Here is an 18833-nt window from a genome sequence, read left to right on the forward strand (position 1 = left end):
AGAAGTCAGGCTCTGCCTGCTGGCAATACCAGCCCTGTTCTTGCCAGGTTCTGAGAGCTTGCAAGCAGGCAGAGCCTGACTTCTGCTAGCTTTGCTTCTTTGCTTTATATTACACCATTGGAAAAAAGGATTCCAGGCATCCTTAAGGGGTCATGAAATGGTATTTTTTCTGTTGTGGTAGCACTAGGTAGGAGCCCCACTCATGGCCCTGGACCTCACTGTGCTAGGATCTGTACAAACCCAGAACAAACGAACAGTCCCTGCCTCAAAGAGTTTACAGTCTAAGTATCAGAGGGGTAGCCGTGTTAGTCTGGATCTGTAAAAGCAGCAAAGAGTCCTGTGGCACCTTATAGACTAACAGACGTTTTGGAGTATGAGCTTTCGTGGGTGAATACCCACTTCGTCGGATGCATGTAGTGGACATTTCCAGGGGCAGGTATATATATGCAAGAAGCAGGCTAGAGATAACGAGGTGTATATGTCTAAGTATATGACAAGGGATAAGTGGTGGATACAGAGGACAAGGGAGCACAAGGAAACAGTGGAAATATATATATATATATATATAAAATAAAACCTTAAGCTGAATATTGTGCTCAGGCCAGGATAATTGTTATAGAAGGTATTTCTGGTGGGTTGGTTTGTTTTTGGTTTTTTATGGTAGCCATTTGAAGCTTCTGAGAGGTGTGGAATATTCGAGGCAGCCCCAACAGAGCTGGATTAGTGGGCAGAGGGCAGGTGAGCACATAAAGCTGTGTGGTAAATGCAGTGTACTATTCCTGTGGGGAGTGTGTGTGTCCAGTATGCAGGTGCACACAAAACTGGTGGTGGTGTAGCTGTGCCGAGGCTTGTCAGTGGGTGCCTTTTCCTAGCCCTGATTTGCCATAGGAGACAGAGATGGACCATAAAGCAAAAGTCTCCATATTGCTCACTTGTATTTAAAAGTAATTTCAGTTAAATGAAAAAGAGGCGGCTAAAGTTGTGGGGTTGGGTGGGTGGAGGGGTCTGTGAGGAGAAAGGGTCTTGCTTCCGCTCTGGTGTCCCTGCTGCTGCCAGCGAAGGTGAAGATAATTGACCACTAGTAGCACCTCTGAGACCTCTTCTGCTTGGCGGAGAAGAGGCCCGGGCTTCCAGCAAACTCGCCCTCCTCCTTGTTACGGTTGTGAGGGCATGGAGAGAGACCCTCAGAAACCCAGCCCACCCTGGCTCCTGCCCACTGGGGTGGGGGTACCGGCCTACCAGCAGCCTCCTCTGGGGCTCTGGGCTGTTCCCAGAGAAGGTAAGCAGGCCTCCAGCACCTTCCTCACCTCCCAATGCTGAGTGGTGACTGCCTCGTAAACCTTGTTGGATGGAGAGTGGGGCAGCCTGCCTCCAGCAGCCCTTTCCTCCCATTGACCCTCTGCTGAAGGGGGAGTGGGGGGAGTGGGACTGGGTGACCAGGGGCCTCCCCCCCTCATCCTTCGGGAATTATACCTGGGGGCATAAACTGCTTCCTGGGTAGCTTCTTTTGACAGTTTGCGTTGTTTCACCCTGTGAAAAGCCAGCTGCATTTTTAACCCAACTGGATCTTTACTTTGCCCCACTTTATTGAGCTGCATGTTCACTCCTCTCCTTCTGCAGTTCTGGTAACCCGGGAGGATGATTTCAACAACCGCCTGAACAACCGAGCCAGCTTCAAGGGATGCACGGCTCTGCATTACGCTGTGCTCGCTGACGACTACGTGACTGTCAAATTGCTGCTAGACGGAGGTAAGGTCCATGGCTCGTAGAGGTTCCTGGGTCAGGATCACAGCTGCGGACTGTGACCTCACTCCTTATTGATTTACAGTATGAATTATGATTTACTGCTATGTTGGATGTATTTATCCGCTCTTCCTGATGTTCCCTTTTGCGTCTCCAGGCCTGTCTTTCATACCACTTCCGATGCCTGGAATAGCCTCCCTCCTCCTATACATTATGTGTCCTCTCTTTTCTCCTGAAAATCAGCACAAAAAGACAGAACAAAAACCAATGGCTGAAAGCTGAACCCAGACAAATTCAAATTAGAATAAGGCACAAATGTTTAACAGTGAGGGTGATTAGCCATGGGAACACACTACCAAGGAAAGGGGAGGACTGGATTGCCCATCTCTTGATGTCTTCAAGTCGAGACGGGTTGTCTTTCTGAAAGATAGTATTTTAGCCAAAGCAGCAAAGAATCCTGTGGCACCTTATAGACTAACAGACGTTTTGCAGCATGAGCTTTCGTGGGTGAATACCCACTTCTTTGCTTGCATCTGAAGAAGTGGGTATTCGCCCACGAAAGCTCATGCTGCAAAACGTCTGTTAGTCTATAAGGTGCCACAGGATTCTTTGCTGCTTTTACAGATCCAGACTAACACGGCTACCCCTCTGATATTTTAGCCAAACGCAAGTTATTGGACTCGATGCAGGGATGAATAGGAGAGATTCTCTGCCCTGTGTTATACAGGAGGTCAGATTGGATGATCTCATGATCCCTTCTGGTCTTGAAATCTGTGAATCTCTCCTGACAACTCGTTATTTTCCAGCTTGCTCTTCCCAGCAAATCTTTGCTCAGCTCCTGCCAATGCCTTGGCTATGCCTGTCCATGTAATGTAGATTACAAGACAACTCAAGGAGAGCAACTCCTTAATAAAAGATGAGAGAGGAGGAAGATTGTTCCCTCTGACATGTCCCCCCCGTTCCCTTTTTGGGTAACTCTTCCTCCTCGTCCCGCCCCCTGCCTTGTCATGGCTTATTTGTACTGCAGTCACACCTAGAGGCTTCAGCTGAGTTGTGGGTCTCTGTGCTGGGTGCTGTAAATACATATATTAAGTTACAGTCTCTGCCCTGAAGAGCTTACAGTCTATGCAGACAAGACAGGCAGAGCAAATACCATTGTCCCCTTTTGCAGAGGGAGAACTGAGGGCCAAGGTCACATAGACGGTCTTTGTGAGCGCCAGGAGTGGCGTCCTGATCTCTGAGTCCCAGTCCAGTGCAGAAAGCACAAGACCATCCTTCCTTGCTAATGTGCAGTATTTACCTCATGCACTAGGGGCACGGAGCATGCTTTATTATATTTTGTGTCATGTGCCAGCCACAGCTATGGTGATAGATCAATATTTTAATAATAAAAAATAATGTACCTTTACCTTTATTTATTTCCACTACTTTTAAAAATTCCCATCTAGTAGGCTAGACTGATGCTACCATGACATCAGTTCTATATCTCTCCCCTTTTCCATCCTAATTATATTTATTGGGGTTTCTCTTCCACCCCGTATAATTCATAAACAACACATTGCTATAATTATTTAACTTTTCTATTGCGGTAGCGTCTACAAGGGGGGCATTGTGCAAGATGCAGCACAAAGGTGGGGTGCAGGTGAAAAATTAAGAAAGATGGAGGAATGTGGCAGCAGAGAAGGCTAAAAGCACTAGGAGGAGCTGGGAGAAAACTGATAGAACCCTGATATCCCAACGAGTAATGTACTCTACCATTGACAAGGCAGAGAAGGAAAATACTCAGGATGAGATCCTGGGCCTCCTGAATGGTGTAGCTCTATTGATTTAAGTAACTTAGAATTTCCCTCAGCCCACAACACATCCAGAGCCAGACTGTTGGGCGTGAGAGAAGCACTGACAGGGAGCCACCAAAAGAAAAGTTGATGCAAATAAGCATATCTAGCATCTCCCGAATGAGGAATCTGGGCTGAGACCTCAGTAGCCCAGATAAAGGAAACGGAAGGGTATGTGCTGCCTTCCAAGTGCCATGATAAGTGATGCCACAAGGGTACAAGACATCCCAGAGAATGATAAGAATTACTACTGATTGGTAAAACCCAAAAGTCTCCATAAGTACAGTGTAACAGGCTGCAGTGCTTGCAGGGAACCATAAAGAGTACAAGGAAACAGAAACAGTTAATGTAGCTTTGCAAGGGGCTTCTCAAAGGTATGGCCAGTGGATTTTGAGATACAAATTATAACATGGGAGAATGGGGAGGAGTTGTTGTGATTATTTTGTTATATTTATTTGTATTACTGTAGCACCCAGGAGCCCCAGTCGTACTAGGCACTGTACAGACACAAAACTAAAAGTTCCTGCTCCAAAGAGTGTGCAGTTCTGAGAGTCAGAGATTCCAAGGCCAGAAGGAACCATTGTGATGATCCAGACTGGCCTCCTGTATAGCACAGGCCAGAGAATTTCCCCCCAAATAATTCCCAGAGCAGATCTTTTAGAAAGACATCCCATCTTGATTTTAAAATTGTCAGTGACGGAGAATCAGCAGTGATCCTTGTATATACTTTCAACACAGTCTAAGTATAAGACAAGAGACAACAAATGGAGACAGACAGACAAATGATGAGACACTGTTGGTCAGCAAGATGGGCAGTGGTCTCAGCACACAGCAGCCTGGCCATTGTCAAGTTTTCTGTAGGTATCCCAGCAAAGGAGAGTTTTGGGAGGGATTTGAAGGAGGGATAAGGACGTAGCTTTGCAGATGTTTATGGGGAGCTCCTCCCAAGATTGTGGGGTAACTTGGAAGAGGGCATGAAGGTGCTTGTTTGAACATTTAACAAGTGGGCAATGAATGAGAGGTGATAGATAGGGTGAGGTTTGGCAGTGAAGGTCCTTGAGAGTGAATATAAGCCATATATGTTTGATGCATTAAAGGAGGAGAAGCCATTGGAAGGATAGGGAGCCCAGGGAAGAGACGGTGATGTGGTCAACATGACAGGCTAGGAAAATGATCTTTGTAGCAGCGTTCTGAATGGATACAAGCAGGGCAAGATTGCTTTTGTCCAGGCCAGAGAGAAAGATGTTGCAGTAATTGAGACAAGGTGATGAGAGACTGGATGAGAGTTTTAGCTGGATGGATGGACAGGAAAAGCTGTATCTTAAGGTACATCTATACTTGTGGTGGTGTGTATGGTACAAATGCTGCACACGCAGCTGTCACAGGTATAGACAGTGAGGCAGGGCTTAAATTAGTGAAGTGCCCTACACTCCTAACCCCTCAGGCTCTCCACACACCCAAGCGGTGCTTCCCATGTCTACACTGCTGCTTTTAGTAGTGTCGTGTCATGCTGCTCCCTGCTACCAGAGCCTTTCACTGCGGCATGTAGCTGCACACCTCTGTGAGCAGTGTGAACGCAACCTGCCTTTCACTGTGACATGTAGCTACACCTATAAAGCCTGTAGTCTGCACACTGCTGTAAGTGTGCACGTCTAAAGACGTAGCTTTAGAGAAATTACTCAGAAAGAATCTGCAAGATTTAGACATAGCCTGGAGGTGAGGACCTAGAGAGAGGTGCACGTCAAAGGTGGTGTCCAGGTTACAGGCCTGAGTGACAGGCAGGATGGTGGTGTTCACAGTAATTGAGACAGGAGGTGACCGGGTGATCTTGGGGCGGGAGGAGATTAGGAGCTCTGTTTTAGCTTTGTTGAGCTTGAGTTGGCAACTGGACATCCACGAGGAGATGTCAGAGAGACAGGGTCAGGCTGAGATTTCAGTTAGGTGCCTAATTGCCATGTATGCTTTGAAAATCTCCCCCAACTTGTGCAAAGTCCTGGAACGCCCATGCAGGAGTTAGAATTTTGCAGCATGAGCTCAGATATATTTGTACCTGCAAAGCGCAGTTGTAAGTATCAGAGGAGTAGCTGTGTTAGTCTGGATCTGTAAAAGCAGCAAAGAGTCCTGTGGCACCTTATAGACCAATAGACGTATTGGAGCATGAGCTTTCGTGGGTGAATACTCACTTCGTCGGATGCATGTAGTCCGACATGCATCCGACGAAGTGGATATTCACCCACGAAAGCTCATGCTCCAGTACGTCTGTTAGTCTGTAAGGTGCCACAGGACTTTTTCCAGTTGTAAGTATGTGTGTATGCAGAAGGGAGATCAGCCTTTGAGAATTTAGGTCATAGTGTGTCATATATTTTCCAGGGCCGCCCAGAGGATTCAGGGGGTCTGGGGCAAAGCAATTTCAGGGGCCCTTTCCATAAAAAAAAGTTGCAATACTATAGAATACTATATTCTCATGGGGGCCCCGGCAGGGCCCGGGGCCTGGGGCAAATTGCCCCACTTGCCCCACCCTCTGGGCAGCCCTGATATTTTCAAATCTCTCTCCATCTGCTCTATGTATCTGGACACTGGTATAGCACTATATGAGTGCTGTTATCAAATCTGGTTCCAGGCTGAAGAGGATTTGATGTTTTTTGTTTTGTTCTAAATCTGTTCCTGATGGACATTTGTTTTGGAGCTGATGATACCTCGGTGAATGAACTCCTCCAAATTCAGGTCTGATCACAGACTTCCGCTCGTGTCAGATTGGCTCAGCGCTGAAGGATTCACTCTGATCTTAGAGAAAATCCCTTAATACAATGGGGGGTTGTTTCACTTTTTTATTTTTTACACAATATCTTAAAGTATTTACACTGAGTCAAAGATCTAAATTTAATCTGCCAAAGCACTGGAATTCAAAGGCCCGATTGACATTCTGCCCTTTTTAATATGACCCACTGGAATCTTCCCAAATACAAATTCAAGTCAGGATGTGCTAAGAATGTGTTTCCAAAAGAAGGCTCTGATCCTGCAAAGATGTGATCTCATGTCTAAATTTATAGTCCCACTGAAGTCCCATGGTGAGAGTACTCCCAGTGTGTAAAGCTAAAGCACACGCATGTCTTTGCAGGATCTGGGACTAGATTTGCAGTGTATCTCAGATCTACCTGTCTTTACCAGTCCAGGTACTATATCCATTCACCCTCCCTTTGCCATCATGATTATGAGAAAAACTAATGATATTTTACTCACCAGTTAAAAAAAAAAATTATGCCTCCCTTGGCAAGCAGAATTCTGCCAGACTGATATTGTTATAAAGTCTCTCCAAACTCTTTCCTTTGATCTTCCACTTTTTGTGCCTTGAAGTTAGATTTCTCATTGTATTGGTTCATGATTAGTATGGGACATGAGGTTTTCATTGCATTGACTCCGCGTTCCCCCTCCCCCTCTGTGCATTAACAAAGCAGCAGTTCGGACATTCTTGTTAGTGTTATCCGAGATGAATACGTAGCTGTGAGTCTGAAGGTCTCAGAAGTAGGGATCGAACACCTTTAAAAGTGTGCCTGCCGCAGGCCCTTTGTGAGGATAATTTCCCCATGTGGTCTGCCTCTGACATCTGAGAGAGGGATGTTTCCTGTTTGCTGACATGGAACAGACTCTCTTCACTCCCTCCTTTATACTTCCTACACCTGCCTTTTTACTGAGTGTCCATTTACTCTCTCCTCCACTTCCTCCACTTGCCGTCCTGCCCTCGGGGCCAGAGCCATTAACCACCAAGGCTTCTCTCTCTTCTCTGTGTTTAAACAACTACTCCTTCTTCAGGGCTTTTTATGGGGAGCTTCCATGTGCTTGGCTACAGGCAACCTCCCCCTCACCCCACCTCTTTGGCCTTTTGTGGCCTATTCACTGGCTCACTTGACCCTTCCGGGACCTTATCCCCTTGTGGTCAGCGTGTGTGCGTGCCCAGCAGACCGCGAGACTAAGTCACTGCTCTGTTGTACTTTTGGGCAGTTGTTGGTGACATTTCACAGTCTCCTGATCCGAGCTGACATAAACGGTGCTTATCTGAAGGAGTGGGTGGGAGCCTCCGAGCCACACAGAGCCTTTCAGCTCGCTCAATGCAGGATCAGTTTGGAGGGGTTTGGTTGGTAGGAAGGAAGGCCGGGCCTATAACTAGTAGCATATATAGGTCACTGGCTTTTAGGGATGATTTAATAAATTTATATTTTGATCTACTGTATTATTATACTAAGGCCATATTCAAAGGTCTTACCCTTATGGAGGTTTTTAGGCCATCCTTAGTATAACAAACTTTGCCCTCTTTTAGCACCTTCCATTTCAAAATGTGTTACAAGCCTGCTCAAGCCTCACAGCCTGCCCCTGAGGTAGGTAATAGCCCCTTTTTTACAGATGGAGCAACTGAGCTGCGGAAAGCTTGAGTGACTTGCCCAAGTGCATGCAATGAGTCAGTGGCAGTGCTGGGAATCAGAACTCAGATCTTCTGACTCCCAGCACAGTGCCTTATCCACAGTGCCACATTTGTTTATGCTTCAAGGCTCCTTGCTGTAAACGCTAAATCTTTGGCTGCATGATTATTTATATAGTGCCACAGGAGAATGTGTGGTTTGCAAATTCATAAGAAGATGTGGTCCCTTACCCAATAATATCATACTCTTCTTCAGACAAGCCCAGTAAATGAAAGCTAATAATGGAGGCTCTGATAGGAAATACGTGTTATTTTGTGTAATTTTTTACTCTTTGGTATTCTGATTTTTTTCCCTTTAATTTAAGCGCCATTTGACCAATACAGAGCAGGGGGGTTATGACAAAAGAATAAATACAAGCCCAAGATTCAGGCTCAAGTTGTGACTGTACCTTGGAGTCGTGTTATTAGGCTGTTGTGTGGTGAGGACTTCAGTTAAAAGCTACCTGCTAAAAGGTGGGGGAATGAATAGGAGCAGGCTGTATGATGGAAGAGATCAATTTTGGGAGGCGATTTTGAAGGAGGCTAGAGAGGGCGCTCGGACTACAGTGATGAGAGTCAGGTAAGTACCTAAATAGACTGAGAGCTGTATTTTCACGTCAGTGCTGAGGTTTTACATGGCTAATTTGAATTCCCAGGACAGTCGAGCGGGGTAGGTTTTCGTTGAGTGTAATCCCAGAGGAAGTGCTCCCTTTTTAACAATGCGGTGAGAAAATCTGGGTCCTTGAGGTGCTGTTTCCTCCTGGGTTCTAGAGAAGACCTCCCTCCTCCCCCCACAATTTCCTTTGTAAAACAGAAACACGCGTCCCAGCCTGGCCTCTCTTCAGTCCCTTGTCGTCTTAATCATCATCAAAGTGTAGCCGTCTAGGCGACGGGCACAGGGATACAGGGCTGCACATATATAACGCTCAGCCTGTTCTTCAACCTGTGCATGAGGACGTAGAACGAATGAGACTTGCGGGATCAGAGGCTATCTTGATTTCTACCTGCACAGCTCCACCGACATCAGTCAGGTTCTACTCCTGAGTGACTTTGCTTCTCTGTGCCTCAAATTGCCCAGCTGTGCAATGGGTATCATAATACCTGCCTAGCAGGGGTGCTGGGGCTTATCTAATCAGCATGTGTGCAAAGGGCTTTGAGCTACTTAGCAGAAAGATGCTGCAGAAATTCAGTGTATTTGTTTATTACCCATCTCCTGTTTTGATCCAATTTGAATATGCCCTTCAAGATTTAAAGCGACCTTCTGCGTGAGTAGCTAGCTTCCTGGAAGGCCTTTTCTGAATCCTCTTCTATGGCATCCTTCATGACCTTTCTGCTGCCCGTTATAGCAGCTGTGCTAGGCCATTGCCCTGAGGGCCGGCTTGGGGTCACCGTGCTGCAAAGCATGCTCTTTTAGTTACTATTTTCTCTTCACAGGCTTTTAATTGTGAGGAATTTTGCTGGCTGTGATACGCTTATAATAATTTAAAACAGAACTGGACAAAGCAGGGGAGAATATATTGCAGGGATGATCCCGCACTGGCCTGAAGGGATGGATTAGTTAAGACCTAATAGGTCTTCTCTGTCTCTAATTCCTTTGTTTCTGTGCTTGAACACATTACATGCAAAATAACAAAACACATGCCAACTGGCCCCCCCACCCCATGCACACTAAGTTAAGACTGAGAATGTAAATGCACAGAAGTCAAGAAATCTAGAAGCTTAGGTTCCCACAACAAAGTTAGCTCAGCTGCATGGCACATATGACATCTATAGTAGATTGGATTACTCTTCAGGCTGCTAAATGTATGTTTTTATTTAATAAATATATGCACTTTCGTGTGTCTAAGTGCATCACTCTAACAGTGCACTAAAACAGGTGGGAGTTTGTATTTAATGTCTTTGTTTAAAAGTAACAAGTGTCCCCTCTCCCCCAAACTGATCACCTTCCAGCTGCTGACCCCCCTCACTCTCCATTCCCATCCGAGTGACAAACTTCCAGCTGCCAGACCCAGACCGTCTCCTCCCTGTGTCTATCAACTGCTGCTATCAAATTCTCCCTAAATCTGCCTAACTCATTGACAAACTTACTACCTCCTTCCTAGCTTTAAAAACCCACTTGCCCCCTGCTTCTTCCTGTGGCCAAGTGCCCTAATATATGCCAGTGTGCGGTCTGTTTAGAGTCTAGGAAGTATGGCAATAGACCATCCTGGCTTAACCAGGAGATCTTCAATTATCTAAAAATCAAAAAAGAGTCCTACAAAAAGTGGGAACTGGGTCAAATTACAAAGGATGAATAAAAACAAATAGTACAAGTACGTAGGGATAACATTAGAAAGGCTGAGGCACAAAACAAGATTCAACTAGCTAGAGACATACAGGGTAACAAGAAAACATTCTACAAATACATTAGAAGCAAGAGGAAGACAAAGGACAGACTAGGATCATTACTCAGTGAGGAGGAAAAACAATAACAGAAAATGTGGAAATGGCAGAAGTGCTAAATGACTTTTTGGTTTCAGTTTTCACCAAAGGTTAGTAGCAATTGGATGTCTAACATAATGAATGCCAGTGAAAATGAGGTAGGATCAGAGGCTAAAATAGGGAAAGAACAAGTTAAAAAATTACTTACACGAGTTAGATGTTTTCAAGTCACCAGGGCCTGATGAAATACATCCTAGAATAGTCAAGGTGCTGGCTAAGGAGATATCTAAGCCATCATGGAAGATGGGAGAGATTCCAGAGGACTGGAAAAGGGCAAATCTAGTGCCCATCTATAAAAAAGGGAAATAAGGACAACCCAGGGAATTACAGACCAGTCAGTTTAACTTCAGTACCCGGAAAAATATTGGAGCAAATAATTACGCAATCAGTTTGCAAACACCCAGAAGATAATAAGATAAGTAATAGTCAACATGGATTTGTCAAGAACAAATCATGCCAAATCAACCTAATAGCTTTCTTTGACAGGGTAACAAGCCTTATAGATAGGAGGAAGCAGTAGATGGGGTATATCTTGACTTTAGTAAGGCTTTTTATATTGTCTCATATTACCTTCTCATAAACAAACTAGGGAAATACAACCTAGATGGAGCTACTATAGGGTGACCAGATAGAGAGTGTGAAAAACTGGGACAGGGGGTGGGAGGTAATAGGCACCTATATAAGAAAAAGCCCGAAATATCAGGATTGTCCCTATAAAATCGAGACATCTGATCACCCCAAGCTACTATACGGTGCGGGGCATAACTGATTGGAAATCTATTCCCAGAGAGTAGTTATCAGTGGTTCACAATCAAGCTGGAAGGGTATATTAAGTGGGGTCCTGCAGGGATCGGTTCTGGGCCCGGTTCTGTTCAATATTTTGATCAATGTTTTAGATAATGGCGTAGAAAGTACACTTACAAAGTTTGCGGACCATACCAAGCTGGGAGGGGTTGCAAGTGCTTTAGAGGATAGGGTTAAAATTCAAAATGACCTGGACAAACTGGAGAAATGGTCTGAAGGAAATAGGATGAAATTCAATAGGGACAAATGCAAAGTGCTTCACTTAGGAAGGAACAGTCAGTTGCACACATACAAAATGGGAAATGACTGCCTAGGAAGGAGAACTGCAGAAAGGGATCTGGGGGTCATAGTGGATCACAAGTTAAATATGAATCAACAGTGGAACACTGTTGCAAAAAAAGCAAACATCATTCTGGGATGTATTAGCCGGTGTGTTGTAAGCAAGACATAAGAAGTAATTCTTCCGCTCTACTCCGTGCTGATTAGGCCTCAACTGTAGTATTGTGTCCAATTCTGGGCACCACATTTCAGGAAAGATGTGGACAAATTAGATAAAGTCCAGAGAAGAGCAACAAAAATGATTAATTTCAGCACAGCACACCACACGATCCATTGTCTACAGCCAAGCTCTAAGATACAACCGTATTTGCTCCAATCCCTCAGACAGAGATAAACACCTACAAGCTCTCTATCAAGCATTCTTAAAACTACAATACCCACCTGCTGAAGTGAAAAAAACAGATTGACAGAGCCAGAAGAGTACCCAGAAGCCACCTACTACAGGACAGGCCTAAAAAAGAAAATAACAGAACGCCACTAGCCATCACCTACAGCCCCCAACTAAAACCTCTCCAGCGCATCATCAAAGATTTACAACCTATCCTTAAAGATGATCCCTCACTCTCACAGATCTTGGGAGACAGGCCAGTCCTCGCTTATAGACAGCCTCCCAACCTGAAGCAAATACTCATCAGCAACCGCACACCATACAACATAAACACTAACCCAGGAACCGATCCTTGCAACAAAGCCTGATGCCAGCTCTGTCCACATATCCATTCAAGTGACACCATCATAGGACCTAATCACATCAGACACACCATCAGGGGCTCGTACACCTGCACATCTACCAACGTGATATATGCCATCATGTGCCAGCAATGCCCTTCTGCCATGTACATTGGCCAAACCGGACAGTCTCTATGCAAAAGAATAAATGGACACAAATCTGACATCAGGAATCATAACATTCAAAAACCAGTGGGAGAACTCTTCAACCTCTCTAACCACTCAGTGACAGACTTGAAGGTGGCAATTTTGCAACAAAAAAACTTCAAAAACAGACTCCAAAGAGAGACTGCTGAACTCAAATTAATATGCAAACTAGATACAATTAACTGTGGCCTAAACAGAGACTGGGAATGGTTGGGTCATTACACTAATTGAATCTATTTCCCTATGTTAAGTTCTCCTCACACCTTCTATGGGCCATCCTTATTATCACTTCAAAAAGTTTTTTTTCCTCCTGCTGCTGATAGCTCATCTCAATTGATTGGACTCTTCCTGTTGGTATGCATACTTCCACCTTTTCATGTTCTCTGTATGTATAAATATCTCCTGTCTGTGTGTTCCATTCTATGCATCCGAAGAAGTGAGCTGCAGCTCACGAAAGCTCATGCTAAAATAAATTTGTTAGTCTCTAAGGTGCCACAAGTACTCCTGTTCTTTTTGCAAAAATGATTAAAGATCTAGAAAACATGACCAATGAGGGAAGATTAACAGCATTGGATTTGTTTAGTCTGGAGAAGAGAAGACTGAGAGTATGTTCTTACGTTCTTATGACATAACAGTTTTCAAGTACATAAAAGGTTGTTACAAGGAGGAGGGAGAAAAATTGTTCTCCTTAACTTCTGAGGATAGGACAAGAAGCAATGGGCTTAAATTCCAGCAAGGGAGGTTTAGGTTGAACATTAGGAAAAACTTCCTAACTGTCAGAGTAGTTAAGCGCTGGAATCAGTTGCCTAGAGAGGTTGTGGATCTCTGTCATTGGAGATTTTGAAGAGCAGTTTAGACAAACACCTGTTAGGGATGGTCTAGATAATACTTAAACCTGCCACGAGTGCAGGGGACTGGACTAGAGGTCCCTTCTGGTCCTACGATTCTATGATTCCCACACAGGAGATATTTGACAGTAAATGGCAATTTACACCAGTTCTCTGCATACTATTCACAATAATTAACACCCGCCGTGGCTTCTGTGTGCCGTTTATCTCCTGTTCAGAATCACTGATGTGTGCATTGCACTGAATCTGATCCCTGGCACTAGTCCCCATTTCAGACCAGTATTAAAATAAGTTAGACTGGAATTTAAAACCTCGGAGGCACAGAAAAGCTGAATAACTGGCCCTAGGCCGATACGTGATGTCACTGGCAGAGATGGGAATAGGACCCTGGTTTCCCATCTCTGTCCCTTGCTGTAACCAGAGTGTTGCTCTAACCACACTCCCTCTGACATGTTACCTCTTTGAATGACTGTTGGCAGTAACAGCCACATTCATGCAGATTTGGTGCCTGATTCCCCTCATACCATGCTTAAGCTGTAACCATCAAAATACACACACATCTGTAATTCAAAAAATATAGGAAAGGCCATTTATAGCGGCACAAGAACCTAGACCACAGAACTCCGTATGCAGTAAATTTAGCATCATACATTTGTTGGTAGTACTTGGCATTTACTTGTTTGGTACATTATAATTACTATTGGATATAGAATAAATGATAGGTAAGTGAATTACAGGGCTACAGTTCATGGTATGGTTCTTTTGACATCATGAAGCCAGAATGGCTTGTGGTATGATCAGAAAATTCCAGGATATAATTATAACTGTTTTCCTACATCTGAAGTCAGCTTAATAAGAAGATTCCTAGATTTTAAGACCAGAAGGGACTCTTGTGATCATCTAGTCTGACCTCCTATATAACACAAGCTAGAGAACATCCCCAAAATAATTCTCGTTTGAACTACAGCGTATCTTTTTAGAAAAACAACCAATCTTTATTTAAAAATTTCCAGCATGGAGAATCCACCACAACCCTTGGTAAGTTGGCCCAATGATTAATTACTCTCACTGTTAAAAATGGGTGTTTTATTTCCATTCTGAATTTGTCTAGCTTCAACTTCCAGCCATTGGGATCATGTTCTGCCTTTGTTTGTTTGTTTGATTGAAGAGCCCATTATCAGATATTTGTTCCCCATGTAGATACTTATACACTGCGATCAAATCATCTTAAACTTCTGTTTGACCAAGATTTTTTTCCAAGGGTTGTATCCTAGATGGGGGCACTGTTTAGGCAATAGCTGACAGCAGTGGACTGTTGCTGGAGGGGATGAGCACATCCTCGGAAATACAGTTGTCTCGCAGCCACAAGATTCAGATCGTAGTATTCTGTTGTAAATCAGCAGGGCTCTTGTAATCAGTGGAGTTACACCAGGATAAGAGAGAGCCAAACTAGGCCCATGGTTTTAAAATATTTTAAGTCACGAGTTAAAAGGCGGGAGAGCCACAGAAATTCAAGTTGGTGGGTGGTTTGTTTCAAGAACTCCCACACCAGCTCCAGAAATTGTTTGTGGGATTTCTCTGTAGCTGCTTTGGCAGCTTTTTCCACCTCCCCTCTTAACACAGCCACAGGGGAAGCGAGTTGACTTTTGTGTGTACAATAACAGCAAATGTACGGCGAGCCGTTTATGAGCCAGGTTAGCTTCTTCCGTGGCTTTCATTTTAGAAATGCCTGCCACGAATGAGTATGTGTCTGTGATCTCCTGAAGGGAGCCAGAGGTGATTGGACCTTGTCTTCAGCTCACCCATAGTCTTTCACTTGACCTGCTAGTTAGTGTGAAAACTACAAGCTGCCTTGTTTTCACTAGGGTTTTACCTCATGTTAGCTAGGTCAAGGTATGAACACACCTTTTTTTCCTAAAAGCGGCAAAGAGTTCTGTGGCACCTTATAGACTTACAAACGTATTGGAGCGTGAGTTTTCGTGGGTGAATACCCACTTCGTCGGATGCATGTTTTTTCCTAGTGACACAAGGCCATATTCTACTTACAGTGTGCAAGAAATCTAAACATAGCTTAAAAATAATAATTATTAGTTTGTATTAGAGTAGCACTTAGGGGCCTCCAGCACATCTGGATCCCATTATGCCAGTTGCTCTGCGCACATGCACACACATGAGGAAATGTTCCCAGACACAAAGAGCTTACAATCTAAATAAGAGCTCCTTCAGGGAAGAGCCTCTCCATTCCTTATACAGCTCTGAAAACTTCCCTTTCTCCCCTCACTACTCTCAAAACCCTTTGTCACAGCCACCCTCCTCCCAGCTAAGGAGGCATGAACAAATCATATTCATACATGAGCTGGAAAAAGAGGTAAACAGTGAGGTGGCAAAATTTGTAGATGATACAAAACTATTCAGGATAGTTAAGACCCAGGCAGACTGTGAAGAGCTACAAAAGGATCTCTCAAAACTGGGTGACTGGGCAACAAAATGCCAGATGAAATTGAATGTTGATAAATGCAACGTAATGCACATTGGAAAACATAATCCCAACTATACATATAAAATAATGGGTTCTAAATTAGCTGTTACCACTCAAGAGAGAGATTGTGGAGTCATTGTGGATAGTTCTCTGAAAACATCCACTCAATGTCTAAAAAGCGGCAGTCAAAAAAGCAAACAGAATATTGAGAGTCATTAAAAGGGATAGATTATAAGACAGAAAATATCATATTGCCTCTATAAATCCATGATACACCCACATTTTGAATACTGCGTGCAGATGTGGTCGCCCCATCTCAAAAAAGATATATTAGAATTGGAAAAGGTTCAGAAAAGGGCAACAAAAATGATGAGGGGTCTGGAACGGCTTCCGTATGAGGAGAGATTAATAAGGCTGGGACTGTTCAGCTTGGAAAAGAAACGACTAAGGGGGGATATGATTAAGGTCTATAAAATCATGACTGGTGTGGAGAAAGTAAATAAGGAAGTGTTCTTTGAGTGCTTGCTCATATCTATTCCAGTTAGGTGTGAGCACGCCACGTGCACAGTTCACCGGAAGGTTTTTCCCCTAGCAGCACCCGTCGGATCAGCTCTGGAGCCACACCTTCATGGCGCTGCATATAGGGCCCTGCTGACCTGCTGCCTCTCCAGTTCCTTCTTACTGGCAGTGGCGGTCGTCGGAGCGTTTCGTCTCTCATCTTCAATGAGCGATCCTCTAGTGTATTTTCTGTAAATAGTTAAAGATAGTTTAAAAAACTGTTGTAGTTAGTTAGTTAGACATCTGGACTTGGGGTACTGGAGGGTGTTTCCCTCCCCCATTTCCCCGTCCCTCTTCTAGGCCATGTCTTGAACCCAGGGATTTAAGCCATGTGGGGTTTGCAAGAAGCCTATGCCCAAGGGCGACCTGCACTCAGCTTGTCTAAAGTGCTTGGGGGAGTCCCATCAAGCGGACAGGTGCAAGATTTGTTGGCGCTTTCACCCCCGCACAAAGAAGGAGAGGGATCACAGACTTAAGTTGCTGCTAATGGAAGCAGCTCTCCGCCCTCAGTCTGAGTTGAGCCCCATGGACGCGGCACCGGGCTCTTCAACGTTGATGCGCAGCACGCCTGCTTCAGTCTGGGAGGTGCTGAGGAAGGACTCTGGGGTCAGAGACCCTTGGCACCATCATTCCCTGGCACCAAGCACGGTGCAGGATCAATCTCAGCACCTCTCACAGTCTGCTGTCCCGAAGAAGCAGCCCAGGAAGACTGATAGAGGGCGCTCCCCTTTCCGCGCATGGGAACTGAAAGGGGGGAGACCGGTGGGAGACTGCACCTCCCCTCCAGCTCAGCAGCCGGCACTATCGACTCCGGGCCCACAGGAGGGACCGTTGAGTCCGGTGCCACCGGAGGAGACCCAGATGGAGGATTTGGACCTCCCTTCCACACCCGAGACTTATGAGATGGCGTGGGACCTGATAACACTGACAGGTCCACACTCCCCCGACCACAGTGTCACGGCACCAATCCCGAGTTCCCAAATGACTCAGAGGCCACCGGTGAAGTCCAGGAGCAAGCTGGCTATGACTCGGCAACGATCTATATCACCCTGGCACCGATCCCCGGCACTGACGGGCACGGCACCACCATGGTCCCCAAGCACGGACTCATCGGAGTCCACATCAGACACTGACTCATGCGTCCCGGAGAAGCTGACATCGTAGCTGCCAGCACTCCCAGTCAGCAGGGAGGAGCCAAACTTTTCCCCCGGTACCGTGACCACCACAATGGCAGGTACTGGCTTACATGCCGACCCAGTGGCCCTTCTCGACCCCATGGGCTTACCACCAGTCCCAGGGGTCTGCCTCAGTATGCTTTTCGGTCATGTCTGAGAGAAGGACTGTGTGTAGGGCCAGGGATTTTTCCCGGGCATCAGAGCTGATCCGATGGGTGCTGCTAGGGGAAAAACCCGGTGAACTGTGCACGCGGCACGCTCATACCTAATTGGAATGGACATGAGCAACACATCTTGAAGAACAACTGTCACAAGAAGGTGAGTAACCGTTTTTTATTTACTCCTTCTCATAAGACAAGAACTAGGGGTCACCAAATGAAATTAATAGGCAGCAGGTTTAAAACAAACAAAAGGAAGTATTTCTTCACACAACGCACAGTCGACCAGCAGAACTCTTTGCCAGAGGATGTTGTGAAGGCCAAGACTGTAATAAGGTTCAAAAAAGAACTTGATAAATTCATGGAGGACAGGTCCATCAATGTCTGTTAGCCTGGATGGGCAGGAATGGTGTCCGTAGCCTCTGTTTGCCAGAAGCTGGGAATGGGCAACAGGGGATGGATCACTTGATGATTCCCTGTTCTGTTCATTCTCTCTGGGGCACCTGACATTGGCCACTGTCGGAAGGCAGGATACTGGGCTAGATGGACCTTTGGTCTGACCCAGTCTGGCCGTTGTTATGTTCTTATCACCGTTACAGTTCCTTGAGCCCAACCCATCATTGTCAGAAGGGGGTGCTGTTGAGCAGTTCTAGGTACATTCACCCAACCCCTCCCCAAGAATGAGTGCACTGCCTCTACAGCCTTCCCAGCCCCTGCCAGGCTCCAGGGTGGCAGCGAGAGGACAAAGACCAGGGGTTCTTGAGAGCCCCCCACATGCCATGCTAGGCTGCCCAGCTCTTTATGTTCCTCCACACATGGCTTACACTTAAAAAACAGGGATGTCATTGCGCTGCTAAGGCACATTTGTCCCAGGCCTTTTGCTGTGTTAAGAGTGTCTTAAACTCTCTGCTCATATTTACAAGAGAATGTGATAAATTCAGTATTGATTCCTTCTGTTACACTGTAAATTTTGCAAAAGATGATTAAATAGCACAATAGTGTCTGCAGGCGTCATGGCTCAATATGTTGTGGGCCAGCGTATCGACCCCCTCTGTCCAAAGGCAGTGAGTTCCACTCCCAGCAG

At 45.3% G+C, this 18833-nt stretch overlaps 1 protein-coding gene across 1 annotated transcript in view; it reads left to right on the plus strand.

The window, feature by feature from the left end:
* CLPB (caseinolytic mitochondrial matrix peptidase chaperone subunit B) overlaps positions 1 to 18833 on the plus strand; it is a 127749-nt gene that overhangs the window by 44681 nt on the left and 64235 nt on the right. The window contains exon 5 of the mRNA XM_045023055.1: positions 1621 to 1749. Coding sequence (XP_044878990.1) covers positions 1621 to 1749 — 129 coding nt within the window. The remainder of the gene's footprint in view (positions 1 to 1620; positions 1750 to 18833) is intronic.

The sequence above is a fragment of the Mauremys mutica genome, chromosome 1, assembly GCF_020497125.1.
Source record: "Mauremys mutica isolate MM-2020 ecotype Southern chromosome 1, ASM2049712v1, whole genome shotgun sequence".
NCBI classification, from domain to species: domain Eukaryota; kingdom Metazoa; phylum Chordata; order Testudines; family Geoemydidae; genus Mauremys; species Mauremys mutica.